Below are 13,613 nucleotides of genomic sequence, written 5' to 3'. Positions count from 1 at the left end.
TATCAGGTGATAAGCTACCACGATTGTAGAGAGACAGAGTTTCATCCATCATTGCCAAACGTATTCATTCTGACGTTTTATATTCTATCGCGCGTTTTGCAAAAGTAATATCGGAATGGACTTTTTTTATTCTGATAAAAATAAAGTTTTTTTTACTTAAAACATCAAATATTTTCTTTCCAAGTGATAAATGATAAGGTTGTATGTTTCTTAAGAAAATTAATGTTCTCTATGCAACGAGAATTCACGAATTTTTTAGTGAAACACTTATTATAAAAAATGTAAAATACCTAACAACAATTAATTTCTTTCCGTGTATATATTCTAATTTTAAGACCTTTTAAAAATCAGTACTATATCGTTTCTAATAGATGCAAAGTTATACTACGTGACTTTTGTTAAATATTCATGCGTACTAAATGTCCTACCTGGTGAAGGCGTTGAATTCATAGTTTTCGACTTTAATTCCATGCATTCTTGTTCCCTCAGGTGCAGAATACGATGAAGGTCGTCGTCAAAAAGCGTGCTCCCTGCTGTTGTGTTCCCAGGCATCTATTCAAAATTACCATACTATTATTAGTAACGAAAAAGTTCTTTTCCACAAATAATCGTGATTCTATGTAAATATTAAAGTTTTATTCGAGAGTCACGGAGACGTTTATAAAAGCAAATCGAACAACGAGTAAAATACTGGGCCGCAGGCAGTCATATTTAACGTGGTTAAACATAATACTCGCTTTCTGTCGGAGCAACATTTATTTTCCATGTTAAATTGCTACATTCTGGATAATTATGTTACTCCAGAAATTTATGCTCTAATTCCAGTATTCAAAATTTGCCAAATCTGATCAAAAGTAAGAAAACAAATGAACTTGTTGCAAAAGAGATAGAAAAAGAAAATATATGAATTACCCTGGAATAAATAATCCTGTCGTCAGTGGTTCCTTAAGTGTCTCTTGCTTGTAGGGCACAGAAAGAACTGAAAATGAAAACAGATGCAAACGGAAAAAATAAAAGAGGACCACTCAAAAGAAAGAATGTATTGACGAAACAGTAAGTACATTTTATTGTAAAAATGAATACATATCTCTATGTTTTCTCTACTTCATTTCTAATTCTTCCGAGTCTTTAATAGAAATTCAATTCTTGTCAAGTGCGAGTGGGGTGTCAAATTTGAGCTAATCAAGCTTAAACATATTCAAGTGACTTCTATAAAATTACAATATTATCATAATTCATATCACGGCTACTCGAATGACAATGCATGCTTGCTGAAGGCAGCGTCGTTCAAACTAAAGGAGTTGGGAAGCTTCGAAGTACGCCTCGCTATACATTTACGCCGCAACTGCAACTATCGAACTTTCGCGGCTAGACGAAAATTGAGTGGCAAGTTTCGAGGTTTCCGGTCCGTGTTTCGAGCCGAGCTCTCGGCATTGAAGCAGTTGTGACCATTTTTCGACGGAAAGTTCACTGAAAGAATCGACTTCCAGCTCGACTTAATCTCGCGAGAAGAAAGCTTTTCGTTCGGATGGGAACATTTTGCGAAGTGGAATAGAGTTAAGACGCTGTTTTCGAGTCCTTCGTCGCTTTCTGGCGCAGGAAATGTGCTGAGTTTGACTCGAACGTAATTTACTTGGAGAATAAGAATGAAGAATTTGAGAGTCAAATAAGGAAGAAATAAAGAAGCGAACTGAGTAGCTTCAGTCAGCTTCAAATCGTTCGAAATCACTTCATGCTACTTCAAATCGTTTGTGAATATCTATGACTTAATTTGCATCGAAGTTGTATCGGTTTGCAGAAATAAGATATCAGGGAAATAAGAAATAAGATATTCAACTACCTTATCTCCCAAGCTCAAAGTAGAATTAAACAAGTGAATATTCATCTTCATTAATTTTCCGAATCATAAAGGGAGCGATGAATGTTATTAAGGGACGTAATTGAATATTCGATTCCTGGGAAACGAGCGATATAATCTTCAAAGTGGATGAAATCCACGACATGCTAATGATTTTATCTGAATGCCAATAATCCGGCAATTAGTTCTGATAGTTCCCCTGTCTACTTGTACACGAGGAAATATTCTATTATTACCAATAACGCGAGCATAGTTTCAGTTTCAATTAATTTCACTTGAACAGTATAGTCGTCTCAAACCTAGACACAAACTAATTTAATTACCTTTCAACGTTCCCAGTAGGAAAAGAAAAATTGTTTTCTCTAAATATGTAAAACAGCGACTAGAAATATATTATATTAATTGTTTTTTCTACTGCCCAACTTCTATCATGCAAATTATTTATAATACAAATTGCAATAGAGACGCATGCTACATGCTGGAGAAACGTTGTCGCTGTCCGTGAATTCTATTGCACTCAAAGACTTGAGTGTTCGCCTTGAACACACGGACGATCTTATTTTCGCACTTGTACACCATATGCGTTCCAATTTCGTTATTATGCTAGCGACGTCGTAGATATCATTATGCCTGTGGAACACGAGAAGATAGATCGAAGAACATGCTGTAATTAGCTACCTCATTGCAGCTGGCAAGCTGGCTTTTAATTTCAGTCGTGACAGAAATTTCTGCGCACTCAATCGAAGATTAGAGTAACATAATGCAATTTTGGCCTCCATAGATGGCACTAACGATTCAGCAAGGTGCAAGAAATTTCCAATTTCAGCTTTCCAATGGACTTGACGTATAGTAAATGTCCCTGCGCTCTCGGCCTGAAATTACCAAAGATATCCACACGTGTCCCCGACGATCGCGTGATGCGCTCGATAGATTCAAATCGCTGACATATACGAATTGTTCACGCGATTAGATGCCGGGCAAATCGCAAGATAAGTGGAATCGCGGATAATCACGATATTTCCAACTCCTACAACCGTAACAAATACATAGTAGATACACGATGAAACTACTGACTTTGCTTTATAATTGTACGTTGATTAAATTTCTTAAAAATTTTTGAATTTTCAAATATTTGAACGTTTGAATTTTTGAATTTTCAAATATTTGAACGTTTGAATTTTTGAATTTTCAAATTTTTGAATGTTTGAATTTTCAAATTTTTGAACGTTCGAATTTTCAAATTTTTGAGTTTTTAAATTTTTGAATTTTCAAATTTAAAAAATTTTAAATATACAAATACTTAAATTTTTAAATATTCACGCTTAGACTAGGCATCTTTGAGTGAAAAAGATTGCAAATGTTACATCACTAGGAATCACTCAATTTACAGTAACGAAATTTAATTTGTGCTGATGGAGTCTCTCAAAGTCCCCCAAAGAGGAACGTTCGACATCAATCCGCGAAATTTAATCTCGCAATAACGCGTCCGATAATTCGCTTGGTGGTTTACGACTAAATTCTTCTCGTTCCTCTAGCAAATTCCCTTCTTTGCAGCTATCACTCACTCGAAGGAACCGCAGACCTGGTGGAATTGCATTTCCAAGTCCTTGCCTCGAAATAAACGAATCAGAAGAAACAGAAGGGTACGCGAAATAACATTTAATTCAGGGAAACAACAAGTCACTACACCGATGAAGACATCCGTATCCTTAGGTGGAATTCCTGAACACCAAGTTACAACAAATGAGTCGAAATGAAGAAACGCAAAATCTCTTTATGATCTTGAGGATTATTCGATAAGAATTTATAATGGAAAAAGACAAGTCTTCAAACCCTCAAGAAAGGTCAAGTAAGAAATCCACAGAAGTATAATATTCAATTTCCATGCAAAGCATGGAGATATAAAACCCAGATGATTCACTATTTCTATTACGATCGATTCTCTCGGAGAACATTTTCCAAAGTATACCTAGAAGCACCTGACAGGGTCTCTCTCCAGGCGAACGATAAAGAATCCAATTCCTTTTCGCTGAGAGTCACTGAAATCTATTATTCTTTCGACAGAATAACCTGTCCCGCTATCAATACCAGCCTCTGTTACAATTTTTCACGATCGCCGTCGTCCCTGGAGCAACAGATGCCGCGTATAACCTGTTGCGATTCCCTGTTTGCCCACCCAGCTCAGCTGAGCATCGATGCACTCTGACCTGACCGAGATCGATGCTTGTTCGTGCTGGAACCGATGCAACATCCGAACATCTTGTCCTCCTTGGGATGAAACCTTCCTTTAACGCGTTAAATGCTAAGAAACGACAGCAAAAATGGTTCCCAATAAGGGTGCTGCCAGACGACGTTTTTACGATCGGCCTCTGGTTTACGACAGAATTATGCAGTCCAAGTGGAAAAATAGAAATAGAGGGAAGTCGTTTTCTGAACAAGTACGTCGAACTGTGTTAATGATTGCATGACTTTGTTTTTTGTAAATTTCATTTACTTGACGATGATGAAGACAAAAGTATCTACTGATTAAATTTCTATAACAATTAAATGAAGTACGAGAGAGAAAAGACTCACAATCTTTCTTGGAGGACTTCTCCAACACTGACAGTAAAAGAGAGAAGGTTTAGAGAAAACGTGGAAAGTTCCTTCATCGAGGGTGGAATAACAATAGCCTACACGAAGTTATATTGTTTGCAGTATGGATTTGTATTCAATAAGTTATAATTACTTTTCTACTTTTCATCCAATTAAACAATTTATTAAATTCCCTTCCGCGTTCGTACCATGGTAATTAATGGAATTTGTTTCGAATAAGCAGTTACGCGGAAGATACTAGATTAAAACTTGAAAACTGTTCGAAAATTTCTTGAAAAACTTTTTCTATTTAGAATTCGCTGAATTTGCGAATGGAAAACTTGCCTCGTCCCGCGCAATGTTCGTTAAGGAAAGTTAACGGTTTCTGTTAACTCGTACATCATTCTGTAAAGTTGAAGTATTTCGACGCGTCTAACTGGCTGACTTCGCGAAAACATAGTGAATTACAAGTGCAAGAGAAAATTCGAGGCAACCATTTAGGAAGGTGCGAAAATAGTTGAACACTTTATTCGAACTGTGAACCCTTTTTAAAATAACTCGAAAATTTCAAAAGAAATTTCCTCAGATGTCTTGCAGCGGCAAAGTTAATTTACCTTGGCAAAATTGTTCGCCATCTAATCGGTTCAACGGGCTCTGTAGTTCGCTTAACAAGGGCAACCGATGATTATTAAGCAGGTGGCGGAGTCTAGTTTATACTTTGCACGCCAGTCGTACCTGAAGAAGGTATTCAGAAACGGTAGTTTATTAATATTGATGCTAACGGCACGAACGCCGCCTCCTTGTTATTGAATATCATTTCCTTCAGTGATTTGCATGATGAACGACCTACGTGAGGAATGCACGGTTGGAGGATCAAAGAAGCAGAGACGGAAGAAAGGCGAAAGTTTGTAGTGAACCTTCAGTTAAAACAAGATCCGTCTTTGGGGTGAGACTTAATCCTCCAACTCAGAGTCTAAGAGTAAGCATGATCGATGAAGCAAAAGAAAACTAATGATTACGATCCTCGAAACTATACTCGAGCCACGAACTTTTCCTTGAATTTCAGTCTAATATCATCTGAAATCTGCAAGTTGGATTTCAGCAAGCATAATTAATAATCAACAGCTTGGTTCCTTTTAAGTCTGTAATTACGAGCAATTATGCGGAAGCACACGAATGATGAATATTTAAATTTTCACTACTTTCGCGCCTTCCACCTGAGTGAATAGTCTAGTTTAATTAAAAGAATTTTATGCACCCAGTTCTAGGAACGAACAGCAGCCTGCAGTTTCACGTTATGGTGGCTTCAGAATTTCCGACTTCTTTGTCCTTATAGCACCGAACCTTGACTTTCTATTTTAATTAAAAGCCAACCTGCACAAAGCTTAAGCTACAAAGCTCCTTCTTCGCTCATAAAGGCATTCCACACGGTCTGGAAAAATGTGTATTACTTGAACGGGAAAGGAGAAAGGAAGCGTTTATGCTCAGACTGTGCAACATCCAATTTTTCTGTGTCCCAGTCAGAGACTGTTTAGGACAGGTCTAACAGAATTTATCGCTTCGGAAATGTAAAGTGCCATTCCTTCAATGTCCGCGGACGGTTCCATTCCATTTGCAGGATGAGGACCAATTGAATTTCGTTTTAGAAGAAAAACTGGCTGACTTTAAACTCAGACGAACATTCAAGTATCTTGTCACAGACTCCCAGAAAATGTGACTTTAATTAAGAAAATTGTTTTATCGTGATACATGGAAATATTTCAAGAATTAATCTCCATTATTCTCAAACAGTAGAACAGTTATTTAGGTTAATGTAAGATTATAAATTCTGCTAATCTGAATACTTCTTGCACGAAGAGGTTTTTAAAACAATGTATCCCTTCGAAGTTACAGAGAAGTGAAGTTTTAACCGTGTCTGGCCATAGACGGCCCCTCTCCACTTGCTCCTCTTATACTACTCTTTCATTACTTCCTAGTTTAGCATAGTCTTGCAGACTTCTCATTTTATAAAGCTTTAAGTGTTAATTAATTTCATTCGAAATTTCAATTTTTATACATCCGAACTAAAAACGTTGAATATCTGATTAAATGCTCAGCAGAAAAAAACTATCTATGCCATGGATCAAGATAGGAATAAGTCCTACTTCTCCACAAATTCTTATCCCCTTATTTCAGTCGATGTCACCTTGTCGACCTAGTTCGTGATCGATGCCACGTAAAGAGCAAAAAAACTCAGACTAGTTAATCGTTAAAAAGCATGATACTCTTCGAGGCAAGTTCGTTGGCAAAAGATCATTACCAAAACCCAGGGAGAAGCGTTAAAGGAAGCTGATTCTCGATGACAAAAGATAGCAAGCTGTGACAAGGAGCCAAAGGGGAAGAACCCATCGAGCTGGAGTCGCTGGGATACGCTGGTGCGATGAAGTTGCACCATCGATTCTAGTGATGAATTATCGCAAAAACGACACCCCCTATTTTTACCTTGGATACAAGCCTCTCAGCATTCTTTTCTGATTCATGGATCGGAAAATTAATCTCGAGATTGCCAATGGGTGTGACACGTTTGACCCGACTTATCGATCCTTCAGTGCTTCATTTTTTTCTCTCGTCGCGGGATTAATTGTTCGAAATATAATGGAACATATTATAAGACTCGCTTCAAAGCGCTACTTTTTTGTATTCCTTTCTTGTTAATTACAGGAGGACACGAGCTCACGCGAGAGAACAAGCGAAAAACTCTTTAGCAGTAAAAATGCCCTTCTATTCGATAACAACCAGCGTTTGCAGCTACTTCAATTTTTCTGAATATCTTCTCCTCCTTTCTACTAGTATTCTGTTCCTTTTTTAATGACAGCGTTATCGTTGCTTCGCTGAAAAATTCCATTACGCGAAACGAGGTAAACTCCATCATTCCATTCCTCTCTTTATCCGCAAGAATCTCGGACATCCGATAGCCGTGTTCAGTGACCTTCGCTATTCCTCGCCCTCTCCAATTCCCTTGATTGCTTTAGTTTTCCCATGCTCAGCCCCATAAACCACGCGTCTTTTCTGTGTTCTCCTCTCGTAAGATTAACCTCTGAAACTGGAATGGATCAACTTCTCGAAACGAAAGGTGAAGGGAATCAATGTGATAAATATTGTGGCACTGCTCTTCTAAGAGAAACTCTACCTTCGCCACACTTGTTTCTACTATTTTCTTGCAAGCGACAGCTACTCGAAATTTCGGTTTATTGGTCTGTTCGTTATCACGTTAGAAACGTGCGAGACCTCGTTAACGTCAAGCAAAAATCGAAATTTTCTCTGGTAAGCTGGCAGCTCGAAAAGTTCAAGGGAAGTTTCCTCAAGAGAAAAATTCGCTTTTCGTGATCGCTTCTTTCTCGATGTTCTATTACATCCAGGTTACACGTTCGACACGGAGAAATTTGTCGGGAGGTGCTAAGTGGGAGGCTAATACTCCTTCCAAGAGAGTTATTTTTGATTATATACGGTTCTACCGTGAGTGTAAAGCGAAAAAGAGTGGATCGTCGACGAGAGGTGGATCTCAACGACTGTTAGCATAAACAGAGACAGGAAGCACTTATCTCGTCTGTTTGGATCCTCTTCTTCACCGCTGATTACGATCGTACAAACTGAATATAGCTTCAATATACTGTGGAACTTTAAAACTGACATGGTTAAAGACCTATCAGGTGCTAAATTTTAGAACCAAAATCGCTTACTAGAACATTTCCTTCGCGTTTACCATTCATGCTGACAAATCGCAATGTTTCACAGTAAAAAGCTCTGCCTTCAGAAAATGATGGAACAAACAAGATGCCCTGTAATGACCATGGCGCGATCCTGTTAGCATAAAATATCGCGAAGGCGACATCCAGACTCAGGGACCCGAGATAACCTCGGTGCAGAGGCAAATCGTTGAGAATCGAAACACGTTCTATAGATACCACGATTTTATGCAGAGTGGTCACGGTAAAGAATACTGGACCACGTGGAAAGGGAAGAAAACTTTGAAAAGAATTATTGTTTTATCTTAATAGTTTCGAAGGTTTCCAAGTTTGGGAATTTCCAAATTTTCTTATCTTTAAATCCACAGGAAGTCTGATGCATCTGACTTCATTCTTTTCCACTTCGCCAAATATTTCCCAACGATGCGAACTATTCCAAGAGATCCGCGAGGAATGGAAAACCGCTGGCAAGAATGGTTTGTTTCTATACGCGTAAAACGTTCTCAATTTCCCGATAGAGGAGCGGGAAGCAGGAAGCTCTCTACAAAATGTAATAACGCGCGAACGAGCAGCAAATTAGCTAGACGCACCAAAGCGGACCACAGTGAAATGTTTCATGAGATGCAATCGAGTTTTGTGAAAGAACAGACTTGTGACGCGGTGGAATCGGAGAATGGAATCTGCTTAGGATATTATTCATTCTTTATTTTTCAAGTAAATTCTGTTCAGTTCCGACAGGAAATGATTCAATGTTCCTCGCTCTAGAAATGCCTGAGGCGAGTGCAACACGTTTCTAATTGGAACGTCTTTGCATTCGATGGTTTAACTCAAATTGTGGAATGATTAATGGCGAACTTTAGTAAGAACAGAATTATAATTGCAGTTAATAAACGTCTACAGCATTGGCTCTCGCTAACTAAAGTGTAGTAATGAAACGTGTAGGTGCTAATATTAGATCATAACCTATTTGGAATATAGGCAACAACGAAAGGAATACGTACAGATGCTGTATTTCCTAGAAGCATCATGCATACAACTATTCATGCCGGATTCAAACTAGTCATTCTACATGAATAATAATTAGACGATAATTAGCTTGCTTCTGCTCCACTGTACTATTGATAAGACGATCTATTGCAGCGACAAATGCGCAGAGAAATTCTAATTCTATTCCAATTTATTATTTGGAACACTGTAGGAACTGCATGAAGGAATTGCAATTTTCCTAGGATTGTAAATCGAAGTAGGTATTTGTTGAGTCGTATTGAGTTACCAAAATATTCTATCCACGTACTATTTCGCAACGCATGGTATAATATCTCTCGCATATGTCAAATTGCAATGTACTTAAACGTGAATCTTCTCAATCATGATCCAGTCAATCCCTCTGTCCATATAACATGCGTAAACTCGAAACCAGGATGCAATTACGCCCGCTATCATCATCCATCAGAAATCTCTCTGTTAACGAGTGATCACTGTCGAATATTCTCCACGATACCGACACTTCTGACAATGTTCACAGACGGGGGAATCAGCTAGCCATACTTCGTCGATGTCGTAATTAATGGAACACACAGAGGATCGAGTGGATCTCATTAATCGCGTCGACGATCAACGTCGTCCTCGACGAGCCTACCCTCGACTTGCAAATAGCGGGGATCTGGGCTCTATGGTATTCATTTATGAAAAGCTCGACTATAAAGGGTAGATTCAGAACTACTAAAACTATCCCCATGTTCAAGTATTTCCTTCTGATTCTAATGAAAAAGACTCCATAGAAGCGTTTCGATGACGTGTTCTACTTCGAGGCAACGAGACAGAGAAATCAGGATGAAAATTCTATGAGCCCGTCACTACGAAATCAAAAGTAACGCAATATCCTTAAGTGCAGAGCTATATACAGTAGAGGCGCTCAGGCATAAATCATGAAAAAGAATGGTCGCGATGCCTGCGGCGTCGCGGAAGGTGCAAAGCAGCATGAGATTGATAGCGCAAGCTCGCATTCATTGCACTTAAATTCGCCGTTAAGAATCGTGAATGAAGACGAATTCGCTCGTTAGCGAACTCCCATCTGTAGAGCTCTGTCTTCTGCGCCTAGGTGATACTACCATCCCATTTTCTTCGCAGACGATTGGTTGCTCTCGAAAATTCGATCCCCATTTACGGCCAAGTTGATCTTAAAAATTGCAGCTAACGGTAAATGTCCCCATATTTGAACACTTAAGGTGTCGAATGCTTCAATAAGTGAACAATCTAAAAATATGTTTCAATTATGACGTCCCGATAGCCGAAATACTATTTTTCGTTTTTAATTATATTAGAACTTAAGCTTCAAATGAAAGAAAATTGTGTTAGTGTTCAGGCATAGGAATATGGTCGACTACTGGGACATTTACCTCAACTGCAAAAAGAATGTAACGCGGTATACGCTTTCTTGCGACACGGTGCAAGTATTCTTTTAAAAAAGAGAAATGCGCCGAGATAAAAATATTTGACATAGGACCCTCGATCACGCGAAATGGGTTTCGTGTTTAATTAAACTAATATCGACCCTCTGACTCACAATTACTAAATTCTTCGCGAGATTAGTGGTTCGGTTCGCGTGTCACAAACTCCTCCAGGCTATCTCGTCTGTGCCTTTGAAATCTCGAAAGGTTTTTGGGTTTCGATGCGTTCGCTGTAATTCATTAAGTCTGCAACCATTTCCGCTGAAACGCGACATTTATGATCCACGAAACGAATGTATATGGCGACCTGCTCAGCTTTAAAACTGCCACGAAACGTAATCGGTCGCCACAATAACAGTATATTCTCGAGTCGACGTCTTCGCGAGCTGTGTTAATTACCATGCATGATTCAACATCCCACGGAAATCGTGGTCGTTGTGCACGTAATTCGCACGCGACCACGAGCTGCCTGTAATGTCGATGCAGAAATTTTCATCCCCGTGAATAGAGGCAATCGACGAAATTCGATGCCTGCTACTGTTCCATCGTATCAATATTAATTAACAGAGAGGATTGCATTCAGTAGTAGTGTTGAGCAGGGCGGAAAATGGTGAGAACGTGTAGAGAATAATCCAAGTAATTTTCATCATAAAATTTATCGAATGGAAAATCGAGTGAAATTATTTTTCTGCAATTCTCAAGATCGAGGAATGCATTTTGTAGCAGAAATACACAGGCGACGATGACAAAACGCGAGGAGATCTAGACAGTTGTGGGACTGCAAAGTGTTGCATTAGTGCAATGAATAAAATAGATAGCACACCATCCTTGCATGTTTCGGATCCTTTTTGCATAATTATCGTAAATAAACGCGTTGCACGTGAAACACTGAGGGCGTGCCTCTCACTGGTATCTATTGTTTCGTGGAAGCTCTCGTTAATTGTCTTCGCCAGAAGCTACGCAGTCTTTGCTCTTTGGGAACTTTGAATCGAATTTCAAGTTTGAGAAAAACTCTTACTACAAGAAATACTAAGATATTTTCCATATAAAAATTACAAATTTTGGAAAAGTAGATGTTTTGCTATTTCTATAATTTTTGTAAAAAAAATTTTAAGCATATTCTGAGATAGAAACTCCTCAAAACTGTTCAATCTTCATTCTGTTTCCTTTTAAGCTCAAACCATTTTCTTTCGCATTTATACCCTGTAAGCTTAATGGAGAGAAAACGAGATATGAAAAATTCATGCTGCTCGGCCGTTTTTCACTCGAAACATATTCATTTTTTCACTTGTACGCCGGTTTTACAATTTCCATTGGTGCAAAACTAACTCCAAGTACTTTAATCTTCGATTCAACGACCTCTGTTGCACACGACTGCGTTCGTGCACCTTATTACAAATGTCTTTGCAACTCTGTTACTTTATCCTCCATATCTGAGCTAAATGCGCGGCTTCAAGAGAGATTAACTAAAGCACAGAAATAAATTAGTGGACCTTCATTTCTATAATGCACATCGTACAACTATCTAATTTCCCTATTCTACCATTCCGACGTTTCTAATACCTTCGTTTCCCAGGTTTCCAAATCTTATTTACCTTTGAACTACTCTTTTGATTCTGACGGTATTCATTCTTGTTAAACAGATCACAAATATTTTCGCGACATTAACGCCGCGTTCGGAGTGGACTCGAAAACAGCTGAACCCGAATTTTCGCTGAATGATTAACGTGGAGCACGTTAATTTAACAACTGTCAGCAGGTAATCTATTTAATTGATCCGGGTACAGTTCTCGCTGTAATGCGATATGTAATATAGGAACGGCGAAAATTAATAGCCAACTAACTAGGAGTTAAACACGATCTCCTAACGAGCAGTCAGTGACAGAGGGAATTTTTAAACGCTTCCTGAATTGAAATTCTCGAAGATCTGTGAATTAATAGATAAACATAGAGATACATTTGTGACTCTCTCACCTCTGTCTGCACGTCCGTATTAACCATTATTGATAGCGCGGAAAATACTGCCTTCGAAATTGTGTAGACTCTGAAACAGAAAGACATAAAGTTGTTAGTAACTCGTATTTTTATGTAAGTAGAGTCGTTTTAAAATAATCGTGTTACATCCTAAGCTATCGCAGTGATATACCTATTCGCTGGTAAAATGGGTCTTGGTCGATTTAACGCCTCGCGTGTTAAATTCCCTTCACCGACCTTGGTCGATCGAAACTTCTGTTTGCTCTTTTGCATTAAATTGCCTATGTATGAACTAATTTAGAAACAGAAATAAGTATTTAATAGATAGCTACATTAACCACTGAGTCGTGCGAACGAAGAGAAGCAAAAATACAATTCGATCGCGCAATAGCAGGTTAAAAAATTCATCCACTAACTGATTAGATCGAAAGGCCACTTCGTATTTTGTAATTCGTCGAACCTTACATTTAGGTGGCCCATGTGGTAATGGATCAAAGAAAATTAGTTCCCTGTCAAACAGAGGAATTAATTAAAACTCAGCAAATAATCTGCCACCAGTTCCTCGAGTTTCTCGCCTTCAGCAGTTTTAATTCGAGGAAAGAGAACGGATGAACGCATCCTGCCCTCATTCATCTCCTTAGATTAATAGCGTAAGTTTTCAACTATAAGATTTGTTGTGGCGAGAGATCGATGAAATTTGATTCCATCTATCTCCAGTTTAATAGGTTAAGTCTGAACGATTCGCGTAAAGGGAGATCGATGGAACTTAGTCAGTCTAACTTGGGTTTCATCGATCTTCCATTGATTTTTGTTGCTCCTCTGTTCGAAATGAGAACCATCGCTCCTCATTGCCCACCTAGAGTACATTCCACTGATGACCAAAGTGTAACTGGTGAGCCACATGTAGCTTTTCTAGATTCTAGAATTTTTCCTAGGAAAATTTGCAGGCAAAAAATAACCTTCGTTTTCAGGCCTCGCAGCCGAGAAGGAAAGCGCCTTCGAAAAAATTCAACTCAGGGACGAGAAAGTAGA

General features: G+C 38.6%; 1 protein-coding gene across 6 annotated transcripts in view; it reads right to left on the bottom strand.

The window, feature by feature from the left end:
* The window catches only part of Dh31-r (Diuretic hormone 31 Receptor), an 85,348-nt gene that overhangs the window by 53,767 nt on the left and 17,968 nt on the right, over window positions 1-13,613 (bottom strand). For 4 of the 6 annotated variants that reach the window (XM_076388059.1, XM_076388063.1, XM_076388064.1 and 1 more), the window contains 2 exons: window positions 12,582-12,651; window positions 429-552 (listed from right to left, as the gene is read on the bottom strand). In XM_076388059.1, the coding sequence (XP_076244174.1) occupies window positions 429-552; window positions 12,582-12,608 (151 nt within the window). In that variant the 5' untranslated portion in view covers window positions 12,609-12,651. Of the gene's footprint in view, window positions 1-428; window positions 553-912; window positions 980-12,581; window positions 12,652-13,613 lie in introns of all 6 variants that reach the window. The other 2 variants (XM_076388062.1, XM_076388061.1) reach the window with 1 other exon arrangement.

This window comes from Calliopsis andreniformis, chromosome 10, assembly GCF_051401765.1.
Source record: "Calliopsis andreniformis isolate RMS-2024a chromosome 10, iyCalAndr_principal, whole genome shotgun sequence".
Lineage (NCBI taxonomy): Eukaryota > Metazoa > Arthropoda > Insecta > Hymenoptera > Andrenidae > Calliopsis > Calliopsis andreniformis.
This window is presented reverse-complemented; position numbering and strand designations above follow the sequence as displayed.